The sequence below is a fragment of the Antechinus flavipes genome, chromosome 1 (genome assembly GCF_016432865.1).
Source record: "Antechinus flavipes isolate AdamAnt ecotype Samford, QLD, Australia chromosome 1, AdamAnt_v2, whole genome shotgun sequence".
Lineage (NCBI taxonomy): Eukaryota > Metazoa > Chordata > Mammalia > Dasyuromorphia > Dasyuridae > Antechinus > Antechinus flavipes.
This window is the reverse complement of record NC_067398.1, coordinates 165,740,285-165,764,780: the sequence shown is the minus strand read 5'-3', so window position 1 is coordinate 165,764,780 and position 24,496 is coordinate 165,740,285. Positions and strand designations below refer to the sequence as shown.

At 36.0% G+C, this 24,496-nt stretch overlaps 2 protein-coding genes across 2 annotated transcripts in view; one reads left to right on the top strand and one right to left on the bottom strand.

Annotated features, from left to right (window-relative positions):
* The window catches only part of MSH3 (mutS homolog 3), a 216,325-nt gene extending 210,243 nt beyond the window's left edge, over positions 1–6,082 (bottom strand). Inside the window, exons 1-2 of the mRNA XM_051992813.1 lie at positions 5,796–6,082; positions 314–434 (exon numbers count right to left, since the gene is read on the bottom strand). Coding sequence (XP_051848773.1) covers positions 314–434; positions 5,796–5,987 — 313 coding nt within the window. The 5' untranslated portion in view covers positions 5,988–6,082. The remainder of the gene's footprint in view (positions 1–313; positions 435–5,795) is intronic.
* DHFR (dihydrofolate reductase) overlaps positions 6,014–24,496 on the top strand; it is a 33,574-nt gene continuing 15,091 nt past the window's right edge. The window contains exons 1-3 of the mRNA XM_051992802.1: positions 6,014–6,376; positions 6,918–6,967; positions 12,376–12,481. Coding sequence (XP_051848762.1) covers positions 6,291–6,376; positions 6,918–6,967; positions 12,376–12,481 — 242 coding nt within the window. The 5' untranslated portion in view covers positions 6,014–6,290. The remainder of the gene's footprint in view (positions 6,377–6,917; positions 6,968–12,375; positions 12,482–24,496) is intronic.

The window sequence follows — 24,496 nt, the reverse complement described above, 5'->3', positions numbered from 1 at the left end:
TGTCCCTTCTCTGCAGAGGATACAATAAACTCCTAGATTTGGTAGATGTGCTAGCTGATTTTGCTGAACTGGGTTTTTTTCTTTCCTATACTTTTTGTTCTTTCCTATAAGAGATAATCTTTGAATAGGAGATGAAGGAGCAATATATTTGAAAACAGACATAACATAACAATAAAAAATCAATAAGCAATTTTAAAAGAGAAAGAAAAAAAGCATAAGGTTTTCCAGCAACTTCATTATCACTACCCAAAATGCAAAGAATCAGGTTCTTGGCTGCTTAGTTACATTGAAAGTCTGTTAATCTGGAACTAACCACAACTCCTGATCATTCCAGCATCATTTTCTTCTTCATTTCCTTGAGCTTGCTTTGCCCTCTTGTTAACAGGCTCATCATATTCCAGCATCCTCTTCTTACTTCCATTAACTCCAGACTCCTAAAACATGAAAATTTAAGATGTGATTTATTATTATGTCCACTTGTAGGACCTGGAGAAACCTGAATATCGTGGAGTTCAAATTTAAGTCTTTTTTCTGAAATGTCCTAATACATATGCGCTATGTGAAAAATGTCCTTCATAATCTTGCTTCGACCATAAGAAAACATCATTCTTTTAAATACTAGATTATCTCTTTAGAACCAAGGCAGCCCAGCCAAACTGACATTTCCAAAGAGCAGTCCTGGTTCCAGATTCACTCCTCATCCACTCAGTAGCCCTAGTTAGTATCACAGATGAAGGTCTGATCTTAGAGTCTGGAAAATCTGAGTTCAAATTCTGCTTCTGATACTTCCTAGTTGTATGAACTTGGACAAACTACTTAACCCCAGTTGTCTTATCTATAAAATGAGATGTATAGTAGAGCTTACTTCACATGGTTGTTTCACAGATCAAAAGAAATATATTTAAAGTGCTTTCCACTTTAGCTATTATTGACATTTAAATAACTCAACTTGCTCCTATTTAAGATCAGTTAATAATATAAAAACGAGAATTTATACAGCACTTACTATGTGCTAGGCACAGTCCTAAGTGTTTTATAATTATTTTGATCTTCATAACAACCCTGAGAGGTAGTTATTATCTCCATTTTACAGGTAAAGAAATTGAGACAAAAAGATTTTAAGATTCACGAAGATTATACAGTCATTAAGCATCTTTGGCTGGATTTGAACTGAGAGATTCCTGACACCCAGGCCCTGCCCTCTATCTACTACTACCCCACCTTGTGTACCTACTTAGTTGTCTATTTATATGTTCTACACTTATCTTTTAAGCTTATATATAATTAGGGAATCACTAACCAATTTGCCAAAGTTGGAATAATTGTCAGTTTAAATAAGGCAGAATTAAAGAAGGACAAGATAGGACAGCACAGATGCAAGACTGAGAATCAAGGAGCTACTGATGCTGATTGCCATTTGGGAATATCAGTTTGAATAACAGTAGAAGCCCACACCTATAGTGCCTCCTACTGGGAAGGCTCAGGCTGCTGGATTGATATAAGTTCAAGAATTCTTAGCTGAAATAGCGCTACAGCCTACCTAAAATAGGCACCAGCACCAATACAATGAATCCTTGAGATAAGTGGGCTACCATATTGACTTAAGGAATAAAACAGTCCAAGTTCAAAATCTATCAGTCCAAAGCTTCTGTACTAATGAGGAGATGGGGACAGGCCCTTATGTGGCTGTTAGGCAAAATAAGAAGACACACAATTTTAAAAAAAAAAAAGGGAAAAAAAGTGTTATCAATTGATGGTTATTTGAAAAGTAGAGAGATAAAAAAGAAGATCGATTGCAATATCCCCCATGAGAGATGATGATGGTCCAAATCAGTATGCTTTTCACATGGGTATCAAGAAAGGAGTGGATGGAATATATGTCGCAAAATCAAAATCAATAAGAATTGGCATTGATTGATAATGAAGGGATAGGGAAAGCAAGAGTAACTTCAAAGCTGAAAACCTGGGTGAATGGAAGGCTGATGGTGCCCTTGTCACAAAGATAGAAGTTACAAAAAGTAGTTGCAATCTTCTGTATCCACCTTTCCTGCAAACTTGCTCCTCACGAACCTGGTTTTCACCTTGATCGTGACCTCTTGTCATTTGTTCCATCCCTCTTCCTCCAAACCATCAACATTATTTGGCTTCATTTCACTAGTGTCCTGTACTCCTGAATCCTCTGCCTCCTTATTCTTCTGTACCATAGCCACAGGTCATGTCCATTACGTTTGCTAAACTATTCATGATTCACAGAAACAGAGAATATCAGAATTGGAAAGGTCCTCAGAGAGCATCTAGTCCATCCCTTCTTTTTTACAACATTACTACTAACAAGTGGTCATATATGGCTTCCCCTTGAAAACTTCCAGTTTGAAGGAACCTATTACCTACCCATTCTACTTTGTTAGAAAATTTCTATTAAGAGGACATCATACCTGGAAACTGAATGGATGCCCATCAGTTGAGGAATGGCTGAATAAGTTATGGTATGTGAATGTTATGGGTTATTGTTTTGTAAGAAACGATTAGCAGAATGATTTTAGAGCGGCCTGGAGAGACTTAACATAAACTGATGCTAAATGAACTGAGTAGAACCAAGAAAACATTATACACAATGGCAACAAGATGATTTAGGCCAATTCCAATAGACTTGTGATGGAGAGAGCCATCTGCATTTAGAAAGAGAAGTGTGTGGACTGAATGTGGATCGCCAAGTAAGTATTTTCACCTTTTTTTGTTGTTGTTCACTTGCTTTTGTTTTCTTCCTTTCTCTTTTTTTTTTTCCTTTTTGATCTGATTTTTCTTGTGCAGCATGATAAATGTGGAAATATGTAGAGAAGAATCACACATGTTTAACCTATATTGAATTACTTGTTATCTAGAGGAGGGGGGGAAGAACGGAGAGAGAACTGGAATACAAGATTTTGCAAAGATAAATATTGAAAACTAATGTATGTATCTTGAAAATAAAAAGCTATTATTAAAAAAAGAAGAAATCACAGCAAAAATATACCAACTGTTTCCTTGCAGAGTCACACAATTTAACTTCAAATGGAACATCATTACTCTACCATAATTGTTCCATTCATCTCTCATTGATTCTTTGTAACATAGCCTGCAGAAAGTATTCCAAGTTTTGCCCTCTCTCTCTACCTATTTAACTCAGAAGACTGAACTGAGACTACCCTCGACATAGAAGGAGCTCTTTAAATCAAGATGGTCTTCCTCCAACTCAAGCTATTAAACTATTTCTTGATCCCTTGATTCCCACTTCTCCTAGACCTTATTCAATCAACTAATAAGCTATTATCAAGCACTACCTCATACTATACAATGTTAAGTGGTAGGCATACAAAAAAATAAAGAATGAAACAATCCCTTTTCTCAAGGAACAAGCTTATATCCTATTTCAATAATTTCTCTCTCCATCAAATCTGTTCCATCTGCCAACAAATCTGCTCAGGTCCCCCTATCTTAAAATAAGTAAATAAATTACTTTTACCTTAGTTTATCCTTAAGTTATCACCCTAGATTTCTTCTGGCCCTTACCTCTAAAATTCCAGAAATAATGATGCATATTTATTGCTTAAAGGTCCCTTAAAAACTCACACAATTAAATTTCAGTGCTCCACTACAGTGGAACATATTTATACCTATCGTATACTGCACATTGGCTCACAGTAGCTTGAAACACCACAGAAATTTATTAATTTTTTGGGCTTACTTCCAGTGTTTCAAAACCCACCCATTTTACAGCAACTTGATTTGCTTGTTCATCATTCTACTGAAACTACTCTCTCTAAAAACTCCAAGAACTCTCATCAGTGCCTTTTTCTCTGCATTCATCTCTTTTCCTCTAAAGTCCTACTCCAAAGCTAGCTATGATATGAACGTGAGCATGGGTTCCAAAGGAGAGGGAATATTTCATTCTGGGCTTTGGATCCTCAAGGTACTAGCATAGTACCTGCATACAAAAGGCAATTGATGACTGCTTGTTGATTGGTAGATTGAAGACAGGGCCATCTGAACACAAGTTCTGAGTAATTTTGCTAAACTAGAAAAGTTTTGGGTAGAATCCTAAGAGTTTCTATGTACTTCCTAAGTTACATCCCAGAAAAGTACTAAAGAAATGCCAAAGAAAACAAAAGAAAAAAGGAAAAAATAGGTGCAATAGGCCAAATAAACACAAAGAATGCTCATGCTGGAAATGATACAATTTTGATGGTGCTAACAGATTGATTCTCAAAATATCTGAAAGGAAGACACCAAATGTTTAATACCAAAAAGATGTGATAATATCTTTGAGATAATATCTAAGGTAATATCAGTAACTACCAATCCACTTGCCTGCTTACCATTTCTATTATTTATTTCTCTATTATTTATTATCTTTATAAGTAGTCTACACAGTTACACAGGGAAATCTTGATGAAGTTACAAGAGGGGCAGAGATCAACAACTGTATAGACAAGATGAACAAGAATGTGTGTAGGAAATTGTACAATCTTATAATGATGCCAAGTTTTCCATAACACAAAGGTCAGACTTTTCAATATAAATATTCTCCACATATGGATGGAAATCATGGAATACCACAGTATCCATGTATCATATCACTTAGAGGATGATGATTCACATGGTGGGCAGGGGTAAACTTCAGCACATTGCCAACAAAGGGCACAGGCGATGATATGGAAGTACTCTAAGAGACATATAAGAAAAGAAGATGGGCCAGACATATAGCTATAGCTAATGTTAATTAATGAACAGCTGACTTATTCCACTGTCACTCAATGTCAAGGAATCTTGTAATTCTGGAGAAGTCAAACCAGAATCTGCCTCAGTGTCCTAATCTGTAAAATAAGGATGGTAAATAACATCTATTTCCCAGATAATCAAATGAGATTGTTGTGAGACTCAAAAGAGATAATAACTGTAAAGGACTCACCATATTGCCTAGTACATAGTAGGTATTATGTAAATATTACCTTTTATTATAACTATTATACTAGCTATTGTCATTAATATTATTAAGCACTATATAAATATTAGCTATAATTATCATCAACTATTATTATTAAGCTCTATATAAATGTCAGCTATCATCATCATCTATTATTATTACTATTAAGTGTGTGTCAGTGAGCTGGGCCTAAAGTTAGGAAAACTAATCTTTCCAAGTTCAAATCTGGCCTTAGAGACTAGTTGTATGACCCTGGGCAGGTCACTTTCCCCTGTTTGTCTCAATTTCCTCATCTACCAAAAGAACAGGAGGAAATGGTACTATTCCATGCCAGTATCTTTGCCAAAAAACAAACCCAAATGTGGTCATAAAGAGTCGGACATGACAAAAAAAAAGCATATAAAAATTACCTATCATCATGTAAGCACTGCATAAATGTTAATTATCATCATCCACATCATTATTACTACTAAGTACAATATAAACTATAGTTGTCGTTGTTATTATCATTCCTATGCAGCACATTGGCTAAGTCCCTCTTTTCCTACGATTCTCCCATGAAGAATCAAACTTGGGGAAGTTCGGAAGAGTCAAACTTAAGGACCCTGTGGGGCATGGGTCGTAGTAGTCCTTGCTGGAGAGGGGAGTCAACCTGATGGGATTCACAAACCCCAAGTACTGGAGGAATCCTCCTAGAACTGGCAGCATCGAGGTACCACGGCCCCATCCTCATTTTTCCCTTCCCATCTCCCCACCGGTATGACAGCTTCCCGCACTTTTCCAAGCCCAGACCCCGCCTCCTTCCGCCCACCCCCTCCCCGACCACACGCACCGACCACTGGTGCTCCTGCTGCTCCGGGGGCGCTCCAGAGTCACAGCTGGAGTTCCCAGGTGCCCCCGCTGGGGAGGAGGACTTAAGGTGTCCCGCTGGCTTAAAGAATCGACTCAACACCGCTTGCCTGGCCGCCGCTGGCACAGGCAGGGCGGCCCCGGCCCCGCCGGCGACTGGCTTCCGCCGCGGCATTAGGAGCAGGCGGCCAAAGGACACGGAAAGCAGAGCCCAGCGCGAAAGTAACCCTCCCCCCCTACACAGGAGCGAACCCTCCGGGATCCGGTGCGCAAGCGTGAGAAAGCACGCGCTGCCCTCTTCCAAGTCCCAGCCCGCGCGACAATGACGTCACGACCCGCCGGCGCGTAGGAGGTCAAGGGCGGGCCCGAAGAGGCCCGCGCCTCTCTCCTCCAATCAGCGTATCACGCGGACGCCTTGGTCCTTCCTAGATTGCCCGGGAAAGAGCTGCTGCCTTCTAAAAACCCGTTGCGTGCAGACATGGTCCGACCGATCAACTGCATCGCCGCCGTATCCCAGAACATGGGCATAGGAAAGAACGGGAACCTGCCGTGGCCCCCGCTCAGGTACCCCGTCCACCCTCCTGGGCCGAATCTGGAGCCGGGGCTTAATGCACGCGAACTCGTTCGCTGTTAGCCACTTGAGAGCAGGAATTGACTTGCCTCTTTTTTGCAAACTTTGCGCGTGTACCTGGCCTATAAGAGGCACTTAATAAACGTTTATTGTTTGATTGACTTGCCTGGGAAAGTGTGTAGTAGAACTGACACCTCCTCCGTGGTCGTCCTGGATCTACCCGAATTGGAACCTGGGAGGCAGCTTCTCAGAGCTGGGCTTTTAAGGGAATGGTGAAAGACGTTGTAAAGGGTGCTCTTTCAGTGCCCCTTAGGCTTACTTTTAGATATGTGGGGAAGAAAGGGGAAGGTTGGAGGGGCTGCAATTCTGGGGCTGAATTGCACACTCTCTTTGCAAAGGTCAGTCTTCTGGCCAGAACGGAATTGAAGGGGGCTGGACAATGTTAAGGAATCAACTGGAGTTCCTAAGCAAAGTCCATCAGCACGCACTTCGTACCGTAGATGTTGCCTAATCTTGCGTCTCTCCTGTTATTAGGAATGAATTCAGATACTTCCAGAAGATGACTACAACTTCTTCAGTAGAAGGTAACATTGTCTTTTTATTTTAACTGACTGTGGAACCTGTGTTAATGTGCCCAAGAGCCATCAGGCTCGAAGTGGTCAGCAGACCGGATTTAAATGAACGGGAATTTTTTTCCTTTAATTATGCATTTTCCTTTCTTTATGGACTTTGATTTTTACATTCTCTGCTACTATTGGTAGAAATGTAATGCATCTTCCCTCCAAAATTGTTCATAAAAATAAATGAGTCACTTTAAATACAGCAAAATTGCTTAGAAATAGAGGAAAACAGAATCTTTTGTTGATTTGGTTCATCCTTTACATTAGAAAAATAGTAAATAAAGCTTCTAGAAGACAATTTATTCCCTCAGTTCCTCTACCAGGATAAACTTAGCAAATTTCCCCAAGGATTTTTAATACTGCAGCATTGGGTTTTTAAAAAAAAATTTTTTTTTAAAGCATTGGGTTATTTTTCAAAAGTAGTGATTCTTTACTCAGTTTTTTAGGTTTAAGTATGATTTCTTTATTCTTTTTTATCTTACCTTGTTTTTGTATAGATTCATCTTTTCTTCAAGACAATTAGCAATCAGTATTTGGATTAATGTAAGCAATAATTGAGTACATCTACTCAAATTGCTACAAAGGTAAAATGAAACTGACTGCTGTTATAATCAGTTTCTTCCTGAAGTTTATTATTACTGCTAGATGTTTTCATTCCTTTGATTAAGTCTCTGATTCCTGATGGATGGGTGCCATGCCAAAAGCTGGGACTATAATCTAATAGGAAACATAAAGCAGGGTCTAATCAGTCAATAAACATGTAAGTGCTTGTTATGTTCCAAGTACTGTGCTAAGCATAGGGGATACAAAAAAGATAAAAGATAATTCAATTCTCAAGGTTTTCACAGTCTAATGGAGGAAACATTCCAACAACTGTGTAGAAATAAACATAGAGAATAAATTGAAAATAATCAGCAGAGGCAGGACTTCAGAATTAGAGGATTGGGAAATTTCCCTGTAGAAAGTAGGATTGTTATCTAAAGGAAGCCAGGTGATAGAAATGAAAAGGTAGATCATTCCAATCTGGGATAAAAGTGCCCAGAGTTTGAAGTTGGAATGCTTTGTAATTTACCTTTGTAGCATAAGAGGATAATAAAGTTGGGAAGGTGAGATCTCTTCTTAGTAAAAGGATATGATGCTTCATGGAGGAAGTAGCACAGCCAGGGCTTTGAACAATGATTTTGTACCTTATCCTACGAACACTTAAATGTTAATTCCTGACTCTGCTTTTGCTCAGAAACAGGACCTTGTCTGCACAAGTATGAGCTTAGGGAGCTTGGGGAACAAGTGCTGGGAAAAGCAAAGATCCAATTTGGCTAATGCAGAGGGCACTTAAGAGTTAGGCTGGAACAATAAGAAGCCTTGAATATTAAGTTAAGAAATTTGGTGGTTTTCATGTATGGGAACAGGGTCATTAAAGGTTTTCAAGGATACGATCAAATTAAAAGAGTGAAAAATTAGTGTCAAGACTTTTTGGCTCCAGGGATGTGGGAAAACTGGGTCATTAATGCTTTGTTGGTAGAGTTGGGAAATGATAAAACCATTCTGGAGAGCAATTGAACCATGCCCAAAGGGCTATCAAACTGTTCATGCCCTTTGATCCAGCAGTGCCATTTCCAAGTCTATTTTCCAAGGAAATCATAAAGGAGGGAAAAGGACCCACATGTGCAAAATTGTTTGTAGCAGCTGTTTTTGTGGTAGCAAAGAATTGGAAAGGGAGTAGATGCCCATCAATTGGAGAATGGCTGAACAAGTTGTGATATATGAAGATAATCTATATTCTATAAATAAATAATAAATGTTCTATAAAAATAATGAACAAACTGATTTTAGAAAAGCTTGGAAAGATTTACATGAACAGATGCTGAACGAAACAAGCAGATCCAAAAATATATTGTACACAGCAAGAATGTGCAATGATCAACTATGAAAGAGTTAGTTCTTCTCAGTAGTTCAGTGATCCAAAGCAATCCCAATATACTTTGGACAGAAAATGCCATCTTTATCCAGAAAAAGAACTAAGGAGAGTGAATATAAATCAACATATGCTTTGTTCAATTCTTTTTTCTGGTTCTTTTTTTTTTTTTTTTAATCTCTCCTATGGTTTTTCCCTTTTGTTCTGATTTTTCTTTCCCAACATGATTCATAAAGTAATGTGTATTAAAAATTAATAAATATACTAGGGGGTAAGACTTTTTGGTTCCAAATGAGAAATAACTGAGATCAATACAGTTCTTAGTGTTTTATAAAGATGAGTATCTATACAATAAAAGGAGAGGGGGATTGGAGGAATTTAGGTAATGGAAAAAACATTCTCAATAAATTTTTATTTTTAAAAGAATAAACTGGGGCAGCTAGATAGGGCAGCATATTTAATAGATAGAGTGCCAGCCCTGAAGTCAGGAGGATCTGTATTCAAATGTGGCCTCAATACTTAACACTTCTTAGCTGTGTGATCCTAGCCATGTCACTTAATCCTAATTGCCTCAGCAAAAAAGAATAAACTATGCAATATAGGTAGCCTAGATAACAGGAGTTATGTGAAAAAGACTTAGAGATGATAGAATATAATAATAAAAGTTGGATATGGGAAAACTGGGACACTAATACATTGTTGGTGATTGAACCATTTTGAAGAGCAGTTTGGAACCATGCCCAAAGGGCTATCAAACTGCATACCTTTTGATCCAGCAGTGTTTCTATTGGGTCTGTATCCCAAAGAGATCATAAAAATGAGAGAAGGATCCACATATGCAGGAATGTTTGTAACAGCCCTTTTTGTAGCAGCAAGGAACTGGAAACTGAGTAGATGTGCATCAGTTCAAGAATGACTGAATAAGTTATTATATATAAATGTTATGGGATATTATTGTTTTATAAGAAGTAATCAGCAGGATGATTTCAGAGCAGCCTGGAAAGATTTGAAATGAACTAATGCTGAAGTGAGTAGAACCAAGAGAACATTGTACACAACAACAAAATTATGTGATGATCAACTGTGATGGAGAGAGCTATCTGCATCCAAAGGGAGGACTGTGGGAGACTGAATGTGGATCACAATATAGTATTTTCACCTTTTTTGTTGTTTTGCTTTTTCTTTTTTTTCTTATTTTTTCCTTTTATAATCTGATTTTATTTGTGTAGAATGATAAATGTGGAAATATTTTTAAAAGAATTGCACATTACCTTTTGATCCAATAGTGCTTCAGTAGGCTTATATCCCAAAAAGATCTTAAAGGAGGGAAAGGGATCCACGTGTGCAAAAATGTTTGTGATAGCCCTTTTTGTAGTGACAAGAAACTGGAAACTGAGTGGGTACCCATCAGTTGGAGAATGGCTGAAAAAATTATGGTATATGAATATATGGTATATGAAGAATATATATATGAATATGGAATATTATTGTGTAAGAAACAATCAGCATCATGATTTCAGAGAGGCCTGGAGAGACTTACATGAGCTGATGCTAACTGAAATGAGCAAAACCAGGAGATCATTATACATGGTATTAACAAGATTCTATGATGATCAATTCTGATGAAAGTGGCTCTCTTCAACAATGAGATGATTCAAACCAGTTCCAATTGTTTAGTGATGAAGAGAGCCATCTACACCCAGAGAGAAGCCTGTTAAGAACTGAATGTGGACCACAACATAGCATTTTCATACTTTCTGTGGTTGTTTGCTTGCATTTTGTTTTCCTTCTCAGGTTTTATTTTTATTTCTAGATCTGAATTGTGCAGCAAGATAACTGTATAAATACGTATACATATATTGGATTTAACATGTATTGGACTACCTGCCATCTAGGGGAGGGAGTAGGGAGAAGAAGGGAAAAATTTGGAACAGAAAGTTTTGCAAGGGTCAGTGTTGAAAAATTACCCATGTATATGTTTTGTAAATAAAAAGCTTTAATAAAAAAAAATTGCACACGTATAACTTATATTGGATTACTTGCTATCTAGGGAAGGGAGGCAGAAAAATTTGAAACACAAGGTTTTGCAAGAATGAATGTTGAAAACTATCTTTGTTGGAACTATGCTCAAAAAGTTATCAAACTGTGCATACCCTTTGATCCAGCAGTGTTACTACTGGGCTTATATCCGAAAGAGATACGAAAGAAGGGGAAAAGACCTGTATGTGCAAAAATGTTTGTGGCAGCCCTGTTTGTAGTGGCTAGAAACTGGAAACTGAGTGGATGCCCATCAATTGGAGAATGGCTGAATAAATTGTGGTATATGAATATTATGGAATATTAATGTTCTGTAAGAAATGACCAACAGGAGGATTTCAGAAAGGCCTGGAGAGACTTACACAAACTCATGCTGAGTGAAATGAGCAGGACCAGGAGATCATTATATACTTCAACAACAATACTATATGATGATCAATTTTGATGGACCTGGCCATCTTCAGCAATGAGATGAACCAAATCAGTTCCAAGGGAGTAGTAATGAACTGAACCAGCTACACCCAGCAAAAGAACTCTGGGAGATGACTAAGAACCATTACATTGAATTCCCAATCCCTATATTTTTGCCTGCCTGCATATTTTTTTTAATTTCCTTCACAGGCTTAATTGTACAATATTTCAGAGTCCAATTTTTTTTGTACAGCAAAATAATGGTTTGGACATGTAAACTTATTTTGTATGTAATGTATACTTTAATATATTTAGCACATACTAGTCATCCTACCATCTAGGGGAAGAGGTGGAGGGAAGGAGGGGAAAAATTGGAACAAAAAGTTTGGCAGTTGTCAGTGCTGTAAAATTACCCATGCATATAACTTGTAAATAAAAAAGCTATAATAAAAAATAAAATTAAATTAAAAATATATAAATAAATGGATAAATAGAAAAAAAAAGAAAGAAAACTATCTTTGTATTTTGAAAATAAAAAACCATTAAAAGGAAAAGGAAAAGACCAAGGTATTCCTGAAAGGCCTAGGAAGTACTGAGGGAAAAAGGTTATGTAGACTCCTACAAACATAATAGAGAAATGGATAGGTCATTTAGTATATAGCCTGTGAATAATGGGAATCAGTGGACGAAGCCTCCTATAATTGCAAAAGACCATAGTATGATGGGATGTATCTCTCTCTCACACACACACACACACACACACACACACACACATATTATTTTAGCCTCTGCATCTACCACAGTACAGAAAACAGTAAACATTTAATAAATAACCTCAAAAGCTGAGCTTAAAGAGACACATTTTGACTTGGTATTAATCTTAACTTTGTTTCAAAATATTCTTAGATAAGGAAAATGATATGAGAAAAGAGGATCCACTAGATGTCACTATAATAACTTTGTATATTTAATTATCAAAATCGACTTAAATTTTCCATTTGATTTACAGGTAAACAGAATCTGTTGATAATGGGAAAGAAGACCTGGTTCTCCATTCCTGAGAAGCATCGACCTTTGAAAGATAGGATTAACTTAGTTCTCAGTAGAGAACTGAAGTAAGTATTACTGGTACAAACACTTATTATATACTCAGTTCCTAAAGACTAGTTTGCAACAAGATGGAATAAGAGAATATAGCTAATGAAAAAGAACTGTTAAACTTTAATATTGAAACTTACTAACCTGTGAAACAAGATAAATTAAGGATTAGAAAATGGAGTGAGCAATAATTTACATCTATTAACTATTTTATTGCCTTTGTTGTCTAAAACTTATAAGTAGTCATTTCTCAGGCTCAGAAGACTATATTAAATATATGACTATTAAAGAAGCAAGTATAGGTAAGCCCTTAGTTGGTATTCACCACTAAAATTATTGAGGGTTTAGTCAGTGTCTGAACCAAAAGATTGAGAGGTAGCATGGAGAAATATAGGAGACTGGACTTGGAATCAGGAAGGCCTAGTTTCATATTCCAATTCAGATTCTTGTTAACTGTAGTACCTTAAGCAAATTACTTAACTCCTCTATGCCGCATTTCCCTTCTCATAAAATGAAATTGGACTCAAGTTCTCTCCTGCATCCAAATTTTATAATCCTATGATTTTAAAACAAAATTAAATTTACTAAATCAAATGTTTCTTGGAGGGAAAAAAATCATTTCAACAACCATCTTGAAGTATTTTTTGTGCAAGAAAAACTACATAGTAGATTATATGACTTTGGGCAAGGTCTTTAGTCTTTATTTACCTCAGTTTTTTCATATGTAAAATAAGGATAATAATAACCATTTGCCAGGTTTTGTGAGGATCAAATATTAGATAATACTTGTAAAAGTTAGCACAATGCCTTGAATATAATAAGCATTATATTATTAGCTGCTATTATTAAAAAGCAATACTTCCTGCCCTCAAGGAGTTAACATTTTAGTGGGAAGATCCAACATGAACAAGGAATAAAAATAAAATGTAAACATTTCAGTATAGGGTGAGCTCTGACCATCAGAGGGAATTTGAAAGGTAGTACATTTGAAATAATCCATAAAGGAGACTAGGGGATTCCAAAGGATGGAAAGGAGATAGAACACATCCCATGCCTGGAGAACAGTCTATCTCTCCAGTAACTGAGAAGGGAAAAGATGAAATGTTTTTTACAGGCAGTCAAAAGTAAGTCTGCCTGGAAAGTAGTCGAGTTTTACAGAAGAAGTAACATGAAATTTGGATGCAGGAGAGAACTTGAGTCCAATTTCATTTTATGAGAAGGGAAATGCGGCATAGAGGAGTTAAGTAATTTGCTTAAGGTACTACAGTTAACAAGAATCTGAATTGGAATATGAAACTAGGCCTTCCTGATTCCAAGTCCAGTCTCCTATATTTCTCCATGCTACCTCTCAATCTTTTGGTTCAGACACTGACTAAACCCTTAATAATTTTAGTGGTGAATACCAACTAAGGGCTTACCTATACTTGCTTCTTTAACAGTCATATATTTAATATAGTTTCTGAGCCTGAGAAATGACTACTTACAAGTTTTAGATAACAATTTAAAAGCTAAACAGGAATTTTTATTTTATGTGAAAAGCAGTAGAAAGTCACTGAATCTTCTTCAGGATGCAAGTGATGTGTTTGGCCCTATACTTTAGGAATTTCATTTGGTCAGTGGTATGAAGGTTAGAGAGAAAAAGACTGGAATCAAGGAAATCAATGAGAGGCCATTGCAAAATGCCAGATAAAAGGTGGTGTGGGCCAAAACCTGAGGCGATGATTGATTATTGAAAGGGGGATGGATAGTAGACATCTCACAGCAATAGAAAAGGTCAGACTGGCAACTGATTCAATGTGTGAGGTGAATATGAGTCAGTAGTTAAAGATGACTCTGAGGTCATGATTCTGGGTGATTGGAAAGATAGTGGGGCCCTAAATATAAATGAGGAAGTTTGGAAGAGAAGTAGATTGGCAGGAAAATAATGCATTCTGTTATGGCAAGTTGCAGTTGAGGTCTCACTGGGAAAACTCATTGTAGATGTCCAATGGGTAAGCAGAGATGGCCTGTATCTCAGGAAAGACATAAAGAGAGCCGGTGATATAGAGAGGGAGTCATCTTTATAGAAATGATACCATTATCATCATTCATGACCAGGTGGTGATGTCACCAAGAAAGACTAAATGAATGAATGAATGGAAAGAAGCATTTATTAAGCTCTTAGCACTGCTTTCCAGCTGATTATTGAGCATTGTTACCAATCCTTTTAATCGTATCTGACTCTTCTTGAACCCATTTGGGGTTTTCTTGGCAAAGATACCACAATAGTTTGCCATTTCCTTCTCCAGCTCATTTGATAGATGAGGAAACTGAAGCAAACAGGATTAAATGACAGACTTGTTCTTAGAATCAGAAAGATAGTGAGGGTCTGACTTGGAGTCTTCTTGACTCCAAGTCTAGGATTCTATCCACTGAACAACCCAGTTGCTCCACTGTGCTAAGTACTATAGATAGAATAAAAAAGAAACAGTACTTATCCTTCAGGAGCTTATATTCTAATAGGGGAAGATGACAGATATGGAAGAGGTAACCAAAGAAGACTTGCACAGTGGTAGAAACAATTGAGCAACATTATCACTACACATCCAATGATTCAGTGGCTAGAATGGATAGAATATAAAACAATAATTTTTTCTCATTGAATATTACTCCATATGCAGGTCATTCCTAGCTTGGCGAGTAGATATCCAAAGTGACATAGTTCTTCCATGCTCTCTGATATATTTCCTTATCCCAAGATAACTTGAAGTATTTAAGTATTTATAGAAATCTTCAAGTAGGAAAATATCATAATGGGTTAAACTATAATTGGGGGCTGACATTCCGGCAAGTCACTATTTAGTTATCTTAAGTACTTTCCTGAAGTTAAAACAAGAAATCTCTTTGAGATCATATTTTAAGCTTCTTTCTAAATAAAGAAGGGCTGATCTAAGGCTTCTTTTTTTTTTAATTAAAGCTTTTTATTTTTCAAAATATATGCGTGGATAATTCTTCATCATTAGCCCTTGCAAAACCCTATGTTCCAATTTTCCCTCCCTTCCCCCATGTCTGCCCCTAAATGGCAAGTAGTCCAATATATGTTAAACATAGTGGAAATATATGTTAAGTCCAATATATGCATACATATTTATCTAGTTATCATGTTCTGGCTATATTCTTAACAGAATTAAAAATCCTCTTTGTATTAAGTTTTGGTTATCAACTTTGATGCATTTCCCTAATAAAGTCCTTGACCTAACTCAAAGTCCAATTAGGAAGTCTGGAAAAGGATTTTTAAAATAGAAAAACATTATTCTTAATATTATCATTTTTATTATAAAGGTTGTTAATAATGCTTTCAAAATACTGTCAACCACTCTCTCCTCCTGGACAATCTCTCTTCTCTAGGTTTTCATGACTTTGTTCTCTTCTTGGATTTTTGTACCGCATTTCCCAAGTCTCCTTTGCTGGATCACTGATCATACTCATTGACCTTGGGTTTCCACCAAGATCTTTGTCGTGGGTCTAATTTTCTCCTTCTCTACTATGTTGTTGTTAAATCATTTTTCAATTCATATCTGACTCTTTGTCACCCCATTTTTGTTTTCCTTGGCAGAGACACTAGAATGGTTTGCCATTTCTTTCTCTAGATCATTTTACATATGAAGAACTGAGGCAAATGGGGTTAGGTGAATTGCTTAAAGTCACACAACTAGTTAAGTATCTGAGACTAGATTTGAACTTAGGTCTTCTTGTCTCTATCCACTGAGCCACTTAGATGCCTATAGATACAGTAGGCTAGTTTTGTTGTTGTGCCAAGTCCCTCCTTGAATTTATTTCTCACTATTACCCCATCACCTCTACTAAGAATCCCTCACTTACCCTTCTAAAACTTCATTCGTCCATCCTTGTAAAAGTCCCTCTCTTATCACCTTACTCTCCCTGTCTCCTAGCCCTCCTATTTCTTTATAAGTTAAGAAGACTTTTATATCCTTCTAGATTTTTAGGTTATTCCCTCTTTAACTTAGTTCTAATGAAAATTAGGTTCTAGTACTTCCTGCCCTTCACTGTAACACTTCCTTTTTTCATGCTTCCTTTATATGGTTTAATTGTGCCATTTTACTCTTCTTACCCAGTTTTATTTTTTAGGATCATCCCATTATATTCAGCTTAACTCCAAACCATTTATCTATGTATGCTCTTTCAAAATACCCAAGTTCCCAAGTAATGATAACATTTTTAAAAGTTATAAGTAATATTTTCCTTATGTAAGAAGTAAACAGTTTGATCTTATTTAATCCCTTTTAATTAGTCTTTAATGCTTACCTTTTTGTGTTCCAGCCTTTTCTTATAGTTCAATAGTTCTTATAGTTCCAGTTCTGTTTCTCACAGTTCAGTTCAGTTCTCACAAAGAATTGAAAGTTCTTTAATTCATTAAATATCCTTTTTTTTTCCACGCAGGATTATACTCTGCTGGGTAAATTATTTTTTGTTGCACATCCACTTCCTTTGCTCTTCAGAATACAATGTTCCACGTCCTTTAGTCTGCTAAATCTTGTATTATCCTAACTGTAGCTCAGCATTATTTAAATTGTTTCTTTCCATTTGCTTGTAGTATATTCTTCTTGATCTGAGAGCTTCAAAATTTAGCTATAACATTTCTGTAACTTTCTGTTACATTCTATAACTATCACCTGTAATAATTGGTGGATTTTTTCAATTTGTATTTTACCCTTTATTTCTAAAACTTCAGGGCAATTTTCCTTAAAAGATTGCTTCAAGTATAGTAGCAAGGCTACTTTTTTTTTGGATCATTTCAGGTGGTCCAATAATTCTTTTTTTTTTTTCCCTTTAGGTATTTGGGGTTAAGTGACTTGCCCAGGGTCACACAGCTAGGAAGTGTTAAGTGTTTGAAGCCAAATTTGAACTCAGGTCCTCCTGACTTAAGGGCTTGTACTCTGTCCACTGCACCACCTAGGTCCAAACATTCTTATATTGCATCTCCTCTGTCTTTTCTCAAGGTCAATTATTTTTCAAATAAGATGTTTCATATTTTCTTCTGTTTTTTTCATTCTTTTGATTTTATTGTATTACTTCTTAATATCTTATAAAGTCATTAGCTTCCCCTTGCCCATTTCTAATTTTTCAGAAGTTATTTTCTTTGGTAATTTTTGTATCTGTTTTTCTAATGGGCTGACTCTCTTTTCATAATTTTCTTGATTTCACCCCAATTTTTCCTCAATTTCTCTTATTTGATTTTTAAAGTCCTTTTTAACTTAAGCTCTTCCAAGAACCCTGTTTTGGACTTTACATTTTTCTTTGAAGCAAAAGTTAGATGTTTTAACATCAGATCTTCTCTATCACCATAGTAGTTATCTATGGTTCGGAGCTTTCTCTTTTGCTTACTCATATTTTTTCTTAGCAGTTTATTTCTAGGTATTTACTTTGTGTTAGTTGGGTGCTAGTCCTGAGGTGTGGGGAATAATGTTTCAAGTTTCAAGTTTTTTGAGATGTTGTTTTCTAAGCTGCATGTAGGGGCCTGACCTCAAGAGAGGACCTCCTCTCTGTCCCAAAGCCATACCAGGGCCCCCAGCAACACTGTCTCCACAAACATTCTTAGTCCTTTCCTGGGCTTCAAGCTTCAGCTCACCTCCCTGCCCTGGAACTAAAACCAAAGATTCTGCTTTCCAGTAACTGCTCACTTTTTAAATTAAAAAAAAAAAAAAATTCAGCAAAACTGCTCATTATATCCAAAAAAAATGTGACATTATTTGTAATGTTCCATAGATGTGGACCCCCCATCACATCTTTGGGACCAAGTTTGTTCCTCATCACTTCTCAATATTCATCCTTAATTATTTTGTAGTTGTTCTTTCTATTTGCATTGATATAGGCATAAGTGTGTAGATATGTAGGTATTTTCCTGAATCTGCTTACTTCACTTTGCATCAATTCATATATGTTTCTCTGTATTCATGATGTCCATGGTTTTTGACAACACTATCAACAACACAATACATTCATGTATCATAGTTTGTCCATTTCTTAATCAGGATCATCTGTTCTATCACTGTTTTGGGAGTACTACAAAAAGTACTGATACAGAGATTTTGATAGTTATGGATTCTTTCTAAAAGAAAAGATAATTCTATTTAAATGCTGAATTCAGTATGCTAACAGATTTGTAAATATTACCATTGGCCACTGGATTGGAAAAGATCCATTTACATATGCTGGGGGGGGCCATTTACATATGCTTAATTCATAAGCTGAGAGCCCAGTGGATAGACTGGAGTCAGTAGGAGCTTAGTTCAAATCCATTCTCAAACACTTAAACACTTAGAAGCTATGTGACCCACTGCAAGTCATTTAATCTCTATTGCCAACAAAGATCTGAATAGTCAAAGCTATAGTTTACCTACTAGCAGTATATGTGTGTTCCAGGTTATTTGGAAGCTGAGCAACACAGAATTGCTTTTTAATTTGGGGTGCTGGAGAAAATTTTTAAGAGTCCCTTGGAAGACAAGGAAATCAAATCAATCAGTACTTAAAAGAAACTAATTCAGGCTATTCATTGTAAGGTTAGAATACTAAAGCTAAAGTTTAAATAATGAGCTACATATTCAGAAGATGGAACTCATTGAAAAAAGACCCTGTTGCTGGAAAAGATTGAAGGTGAAAGGAAAAAAGGATGTTAGAGAATGGGAAAGATGTTGTCTTGAACTTGGATAGACTTTGAGAGATAGTGAAGGATAGAGAGGCTTGGAATGCTGTGGTCCATAGAGGTCACAAAGAGTTGGATATAGCAGAATAACTAAACTACAGAATTCTTTTTTTTTAAATCCATGAATTCCATGAGGTATGTGCCTTGTAGTAGAATCTCTGGATCCATGGGTGTGGATATTTTAATCATTTTATTTGTATATTTCCAAATTATTTTCCAGCATAATTGTACCAATTCCCAGGCCCAACAAGACATCGATAAGTCTTTCTACCCACAACTCCTTCAACTTGTGTCATTCCCATTTTTTGTTACCTTTGCCAATTTACTGGATGTGAGGCAAATCGTCAGAGTTGTTTTGATTTACATTTCACTTATTATTAATGGTTTGGATACTCTATCCCCATTCCTGAGCCCTTTTCTGAAGCCAACTGGCTCTCAGGGAGATGACCATCTTCCAGGTGAAGGATCATCCTATTCAGGAGAACTCTGGCAAGAATCTTGCCAGCAATAATTATAACACACACACACACACACACACACACACACACACACACACATTCTATGATTGTCAGAGGACAGTCTGTTGTTCCCTTTATCTTTATAGAGATGGACAATGGAGGCATCTTTGAACTCTTGGGGATAACTTCCTCTTGTCACATAACCCAGAAAATTTCAGTCAGCTTTTGTATGAGTGATGAAACACATACACACACACACCTTGTAAATCTCAGCTGGAATAGAATCAGGACCAGGTACGTTGCTGCATGAAAGGAACCAAATGGCATTCAAAACCTCTTCTATTGGAACTTCAGTTAGGAAGGGATTTACTTCAACCTGAGGTAAACGGTCAGTGGCTTCAGCATTGATTGATGACAGTCTGTTGAGCACAGCTCTGTTGGATTAGCCACATTGCTCAAATGCCAACATGCAACTATTTTATGGAGAACGTGCAAGTGCTCCATGGTTGTCCAAAAAAGCAATACAAGGACACTCTCAAAGTCACTGTTAAGAACTTTGGAATTGATTCTGTGACATGGAAGATGCTGGCACAGGACCACTCAGTATGATATGCTCTCATCAGAAAAGGTGCTATGCTCTATAAGTAAAACAAAATTTAAGTAGCTCAAAAGAAAGTTGCAAATTTAGCAAATGTACTCCAAATGTTCACATGGACTATTTGTATCCGACTTGTGGTAGAGCATTATGAGCTTGTTTTAATCTGATCAGCTATAATAGGACTCAATGTGTCCTATTAGGACTTCACAAATTTTGCATAGGGTTGACTGATGAATGCAATGACCTGAAGTCATTCCTTTAGCAAGGATAGGATATGTTGGTTACTGCCAGTGACATCTTCCCCATTACTTAGCCTTATGTACAATAAGTGGCTAATAAATATTTGTAGAATTGAAAACAAAAGTTCACCAACTTGTTCAAGGTCATGAATGTCAGATTGAAACCCAGTTCTTTCCCCTTAATCCATTCCAGTTGAAAAACTTACCATGTCAATATGTAGTTAACATTTATATAGCAAGTTCAAGTCTTACTGAAATTTTTTCCCAGGGCAAGCAAAAAATTATTATTTTTTAAATATATACCCTAAATTTTCTCCCCCTTTTTTTCAGACTAAATAACAGGCAGAGACAATATAAAGGAATCTTTATTTTCCCTTTTATTACATATAGCGCTTAGTGAATTGAATAATAATTCAACAAATTCAATCAATCAGCAAGCATTTAAGTATGTATAGTGTGCTAGTCACTGTGCTAGGCAATAGGATACAAATACAAACAAACAAAATTCATGACTGAAATAATTAATGGTCCTCACCTTTTATTCCTTGATGTTTTGTGATAAGTCTTACTTTCAAAATTTTTAAATTTTCTTTAACGTCATAGATTACATATATATACATACATATATATATATATATATATATATAAAATGAAATAGACTTGAAGGAGTTTTTCAGAAAGTTGAGAATGAAATGTTCATTCTTCTTAAATACCCAAGTAAGAGTGGGGACAGTATGTGTTATTTAAACTATCTTATTGATTCCAGCTTAATAATGCAGGTATATCTTGTAGTTTACTAAACTTTTTTCCTGTCCTTCCCCCTCCCCCATGTTGCCAGAATATTTATCTAATTTATTCTTTAATCCTGGTAAATCCCAAATCAGTAAGCAATATCAGCTTTCTTGGGAACTCTTTAATAATACATTCCCAAATACTAGAGGTTACTTATAGTTAACAAGACCCAAAACAAATCATAAAGATATTTTGCTAGGGAATGTGCAATTTCAGGTCAGCAATTCTAAAGTAATAAGCACAATTTATTCTTTATGTGCCTCCAGTGGTGCAGATAATTGGTTTGGGATGCTTTTTATTTATTTATATTTAATAGTTTTTATTTGCCTCTTTATTAAAAATTTATAAGTCATGTAGATACTTTTATTTTATTTTACAGCTTTGTTATCAGGTACTGTAGGGAGTTGGGTTGGTGCCAAATAATTAAAATAAATATTAACTAAGCTACTTCATATTGTCCCAAGTGGTCTCTTACTCACTCTTGAAATACATGGGAGGAAAACCATTCTTGAAATGGATTGGAAAGGTAGAGATTTGCTTATGGAAATTATTACTTTTTTTGTAAAAGCCCTATGCACTGCAGATATCTAACTTCTTTCTTACTTTCCTCCTATCACGCTCCCCTTCCTTATTCACTTAGAAAAAAATAACAAGCCAGGGTTAAAATAAAATAATAATATAGCAAATTCTAAAATTAAGAAATTTTAGCTGGGCAGCTACATTTTAGAAAGATTTATTTGGAACCATATCAGAAGCAGATTTCAAGAGCTTTCTGGTTTTTGTTGTTGTTATTCAGTAGTATTCGACTCTTCATGACCCCATTTGGGATTTTCTTGGCAGACACCGGAGTGGTTTACCATTTCCTTCTCTAGCTCGTTTTTAAGATGAGGAAATTGAGGTAAACAGTATGAATTGACTTCCCAGGGTCACACAGCTAGTAAATATCTGAGATCACATTTAAACTCAGGTCTTCCTGACTCCAAGCCTGGTGCTCTGTCTGTCTATTCTATCATCTAACTACCTTCTTTCCGTATTAGACTGGTAGAATGAAAAAACAGAACTGGATTTGGAATCAGAGTTTAAATCCAGACTTGAGTTTAAATCCAGATTTGACCACCACCTGTATGATTTTTAAAAAGACATTTAATTCCTGGTTTCAATTTTTTCATTCAGGAGATGAGTGACAGCTTGACACCTCCAATCCTTTTTAGCTCTAAATCAATCACTTTTTAGTACCTTCAAAAGCACTTCTCTTCAATAAGTCTTAAAAAACTCTCCACTGAAAAGATAAAGCTACTATCATACATGGCACTTTTATATGATATTGTAACTTTTTTTTTTTAAGTTTGATGACATATGGAAATATGTTTAAAAATAAATTTTACGTATATAACCTATATCAGATTGCTGTCTGGGGAGGTAAGGGAGAGAGGAAGAAAAAATTTGGAACAAAAAATATTACAAAAATGAATGTTGAAAACTACCTTTATATGTATTTGGAAAAATTAAATAGTATTGAGAAAAAAAACTATAGTATAAATAGACACAAGGAAGATTTTTCTTTTTTATTCATTTACTCATTGTCTATATAATATGGCCAAGAATTATTCCAGGCTTTATCTTTTCTACCTAAACCATTAATTCTCCTCATTCTCAGCCAGACCCCACTTTATCAGATGTGCCTTTTTTTTACTGTATGGAGAAAAGTGAGAATATCCTGAACTCAGCATATCCCTGTTCACACAATTGACAATTTAATCTTCCTTCCAATCTCAGTGAGATTTTCAAATCAAAAATCAATCTTTCCACTTGAACATTGGACCCTTTCTTTTCCTACCTCTAGGGATTCAAACCTATGATTATCTATTTATTGAGTCCCTACACCAAAGCATTTGGAGACTCTTGAAGAAGTACATAGAAGAATAAGGCATAATCTCCATCCTTAGGGAGCTGTCTAATAACCTTCTCTCTGGGCTCTTTCCTTTCTACCTTCAGATATATTCAGGTCTCCCTATCTTAAAATGAAAAAGCTTTTATTTGATCATGCCAACCTTTTCAGCTACTGTCCTTCCACTATCTGATCTGTAAGTCATTTTTTCTAAATCTATGCTGTCTGTTACTTGATAATTTTTTTTAATTAAAGCTTTTATTTTTCAAAACATATGCATAAATAATGCTGCAACATTAGCCCTTGCAAAACCTTGTGTTCCAGTTTTCCCTCCCTTCTCCCATCTCCCTCCCATAAATGGCAAGTAGTCCAATATATGTTAAACATGGTAGAAATATATGTTAAATCCAATATATGCATACATATTTATACAATTCTCTTGTCATACAAGAAAAATCACATCAAACCAGAAAATAAAATGATGAAAAAAAGAGTGAGAATTCTATGTTGTGAACCACACTCGGTTCCTACAGTCTCTCTCTGGGTATAGATGGCCCTTTTGCTCACAAGACCATTGGAACTGGTTATCTGATAATTTCTATTCTGTATAAATATTTTTCCTCTTCTTATCAGTCCATTCTCTTATCCTTCTGGACTCTGGCTTCCACCATAATCTGCTTCAGTGAAATTTCCTAATAGTAATTAAATGCAATGGTCATTTCTCTGTTCTATTCTTAATTAGTTCTTTGGAGGTTGCAGAAAAAGAACTCTTTATTGACTCTGCCTTGTCCTACAGTTCCATGAAACTACAGTTTCTTCTTTCTTTCATTACTAACCATATTTCTGACTCCTTGACTGTAACTTCCTTTCTTATGGATGAATTTAAAGGCAATATTCATTATCCTAGATGTTCGTCTCTATATGTTTTTCATGACTCTTTAATGCCCATGGTTTCATCTATCACTTCATTAGGGGGTGATTCCTAACTCTCTAAGTCAGATCTCTCACTTCTATTAAAATATCTTATGTGTAAGTATTGCCAAGACATCTCTAGGTGTATATTCCTCCATCATCTTAAATATTCCTCCATACATCCCAAAATGAAGCCAATTATTTTGAAATACCATTTTCTAAATTTAAAAAAAATTCACAAACTCCACATTAAGAACCCCTGTGATCAGTGAACATCACTAAGCCAAGCTATCTCTTCCAAATTTCCACTTCCTGCCTCTCTTGCCTATTGCCTTGCATTGATCTTTATCTAATTCCCCCATTCATAATTGTTTCTGAAGAATTTAGCAACATGTTTGTTCAAAGAACAAATTTACCTGAGTACATGCAGTCACAGTGTTAA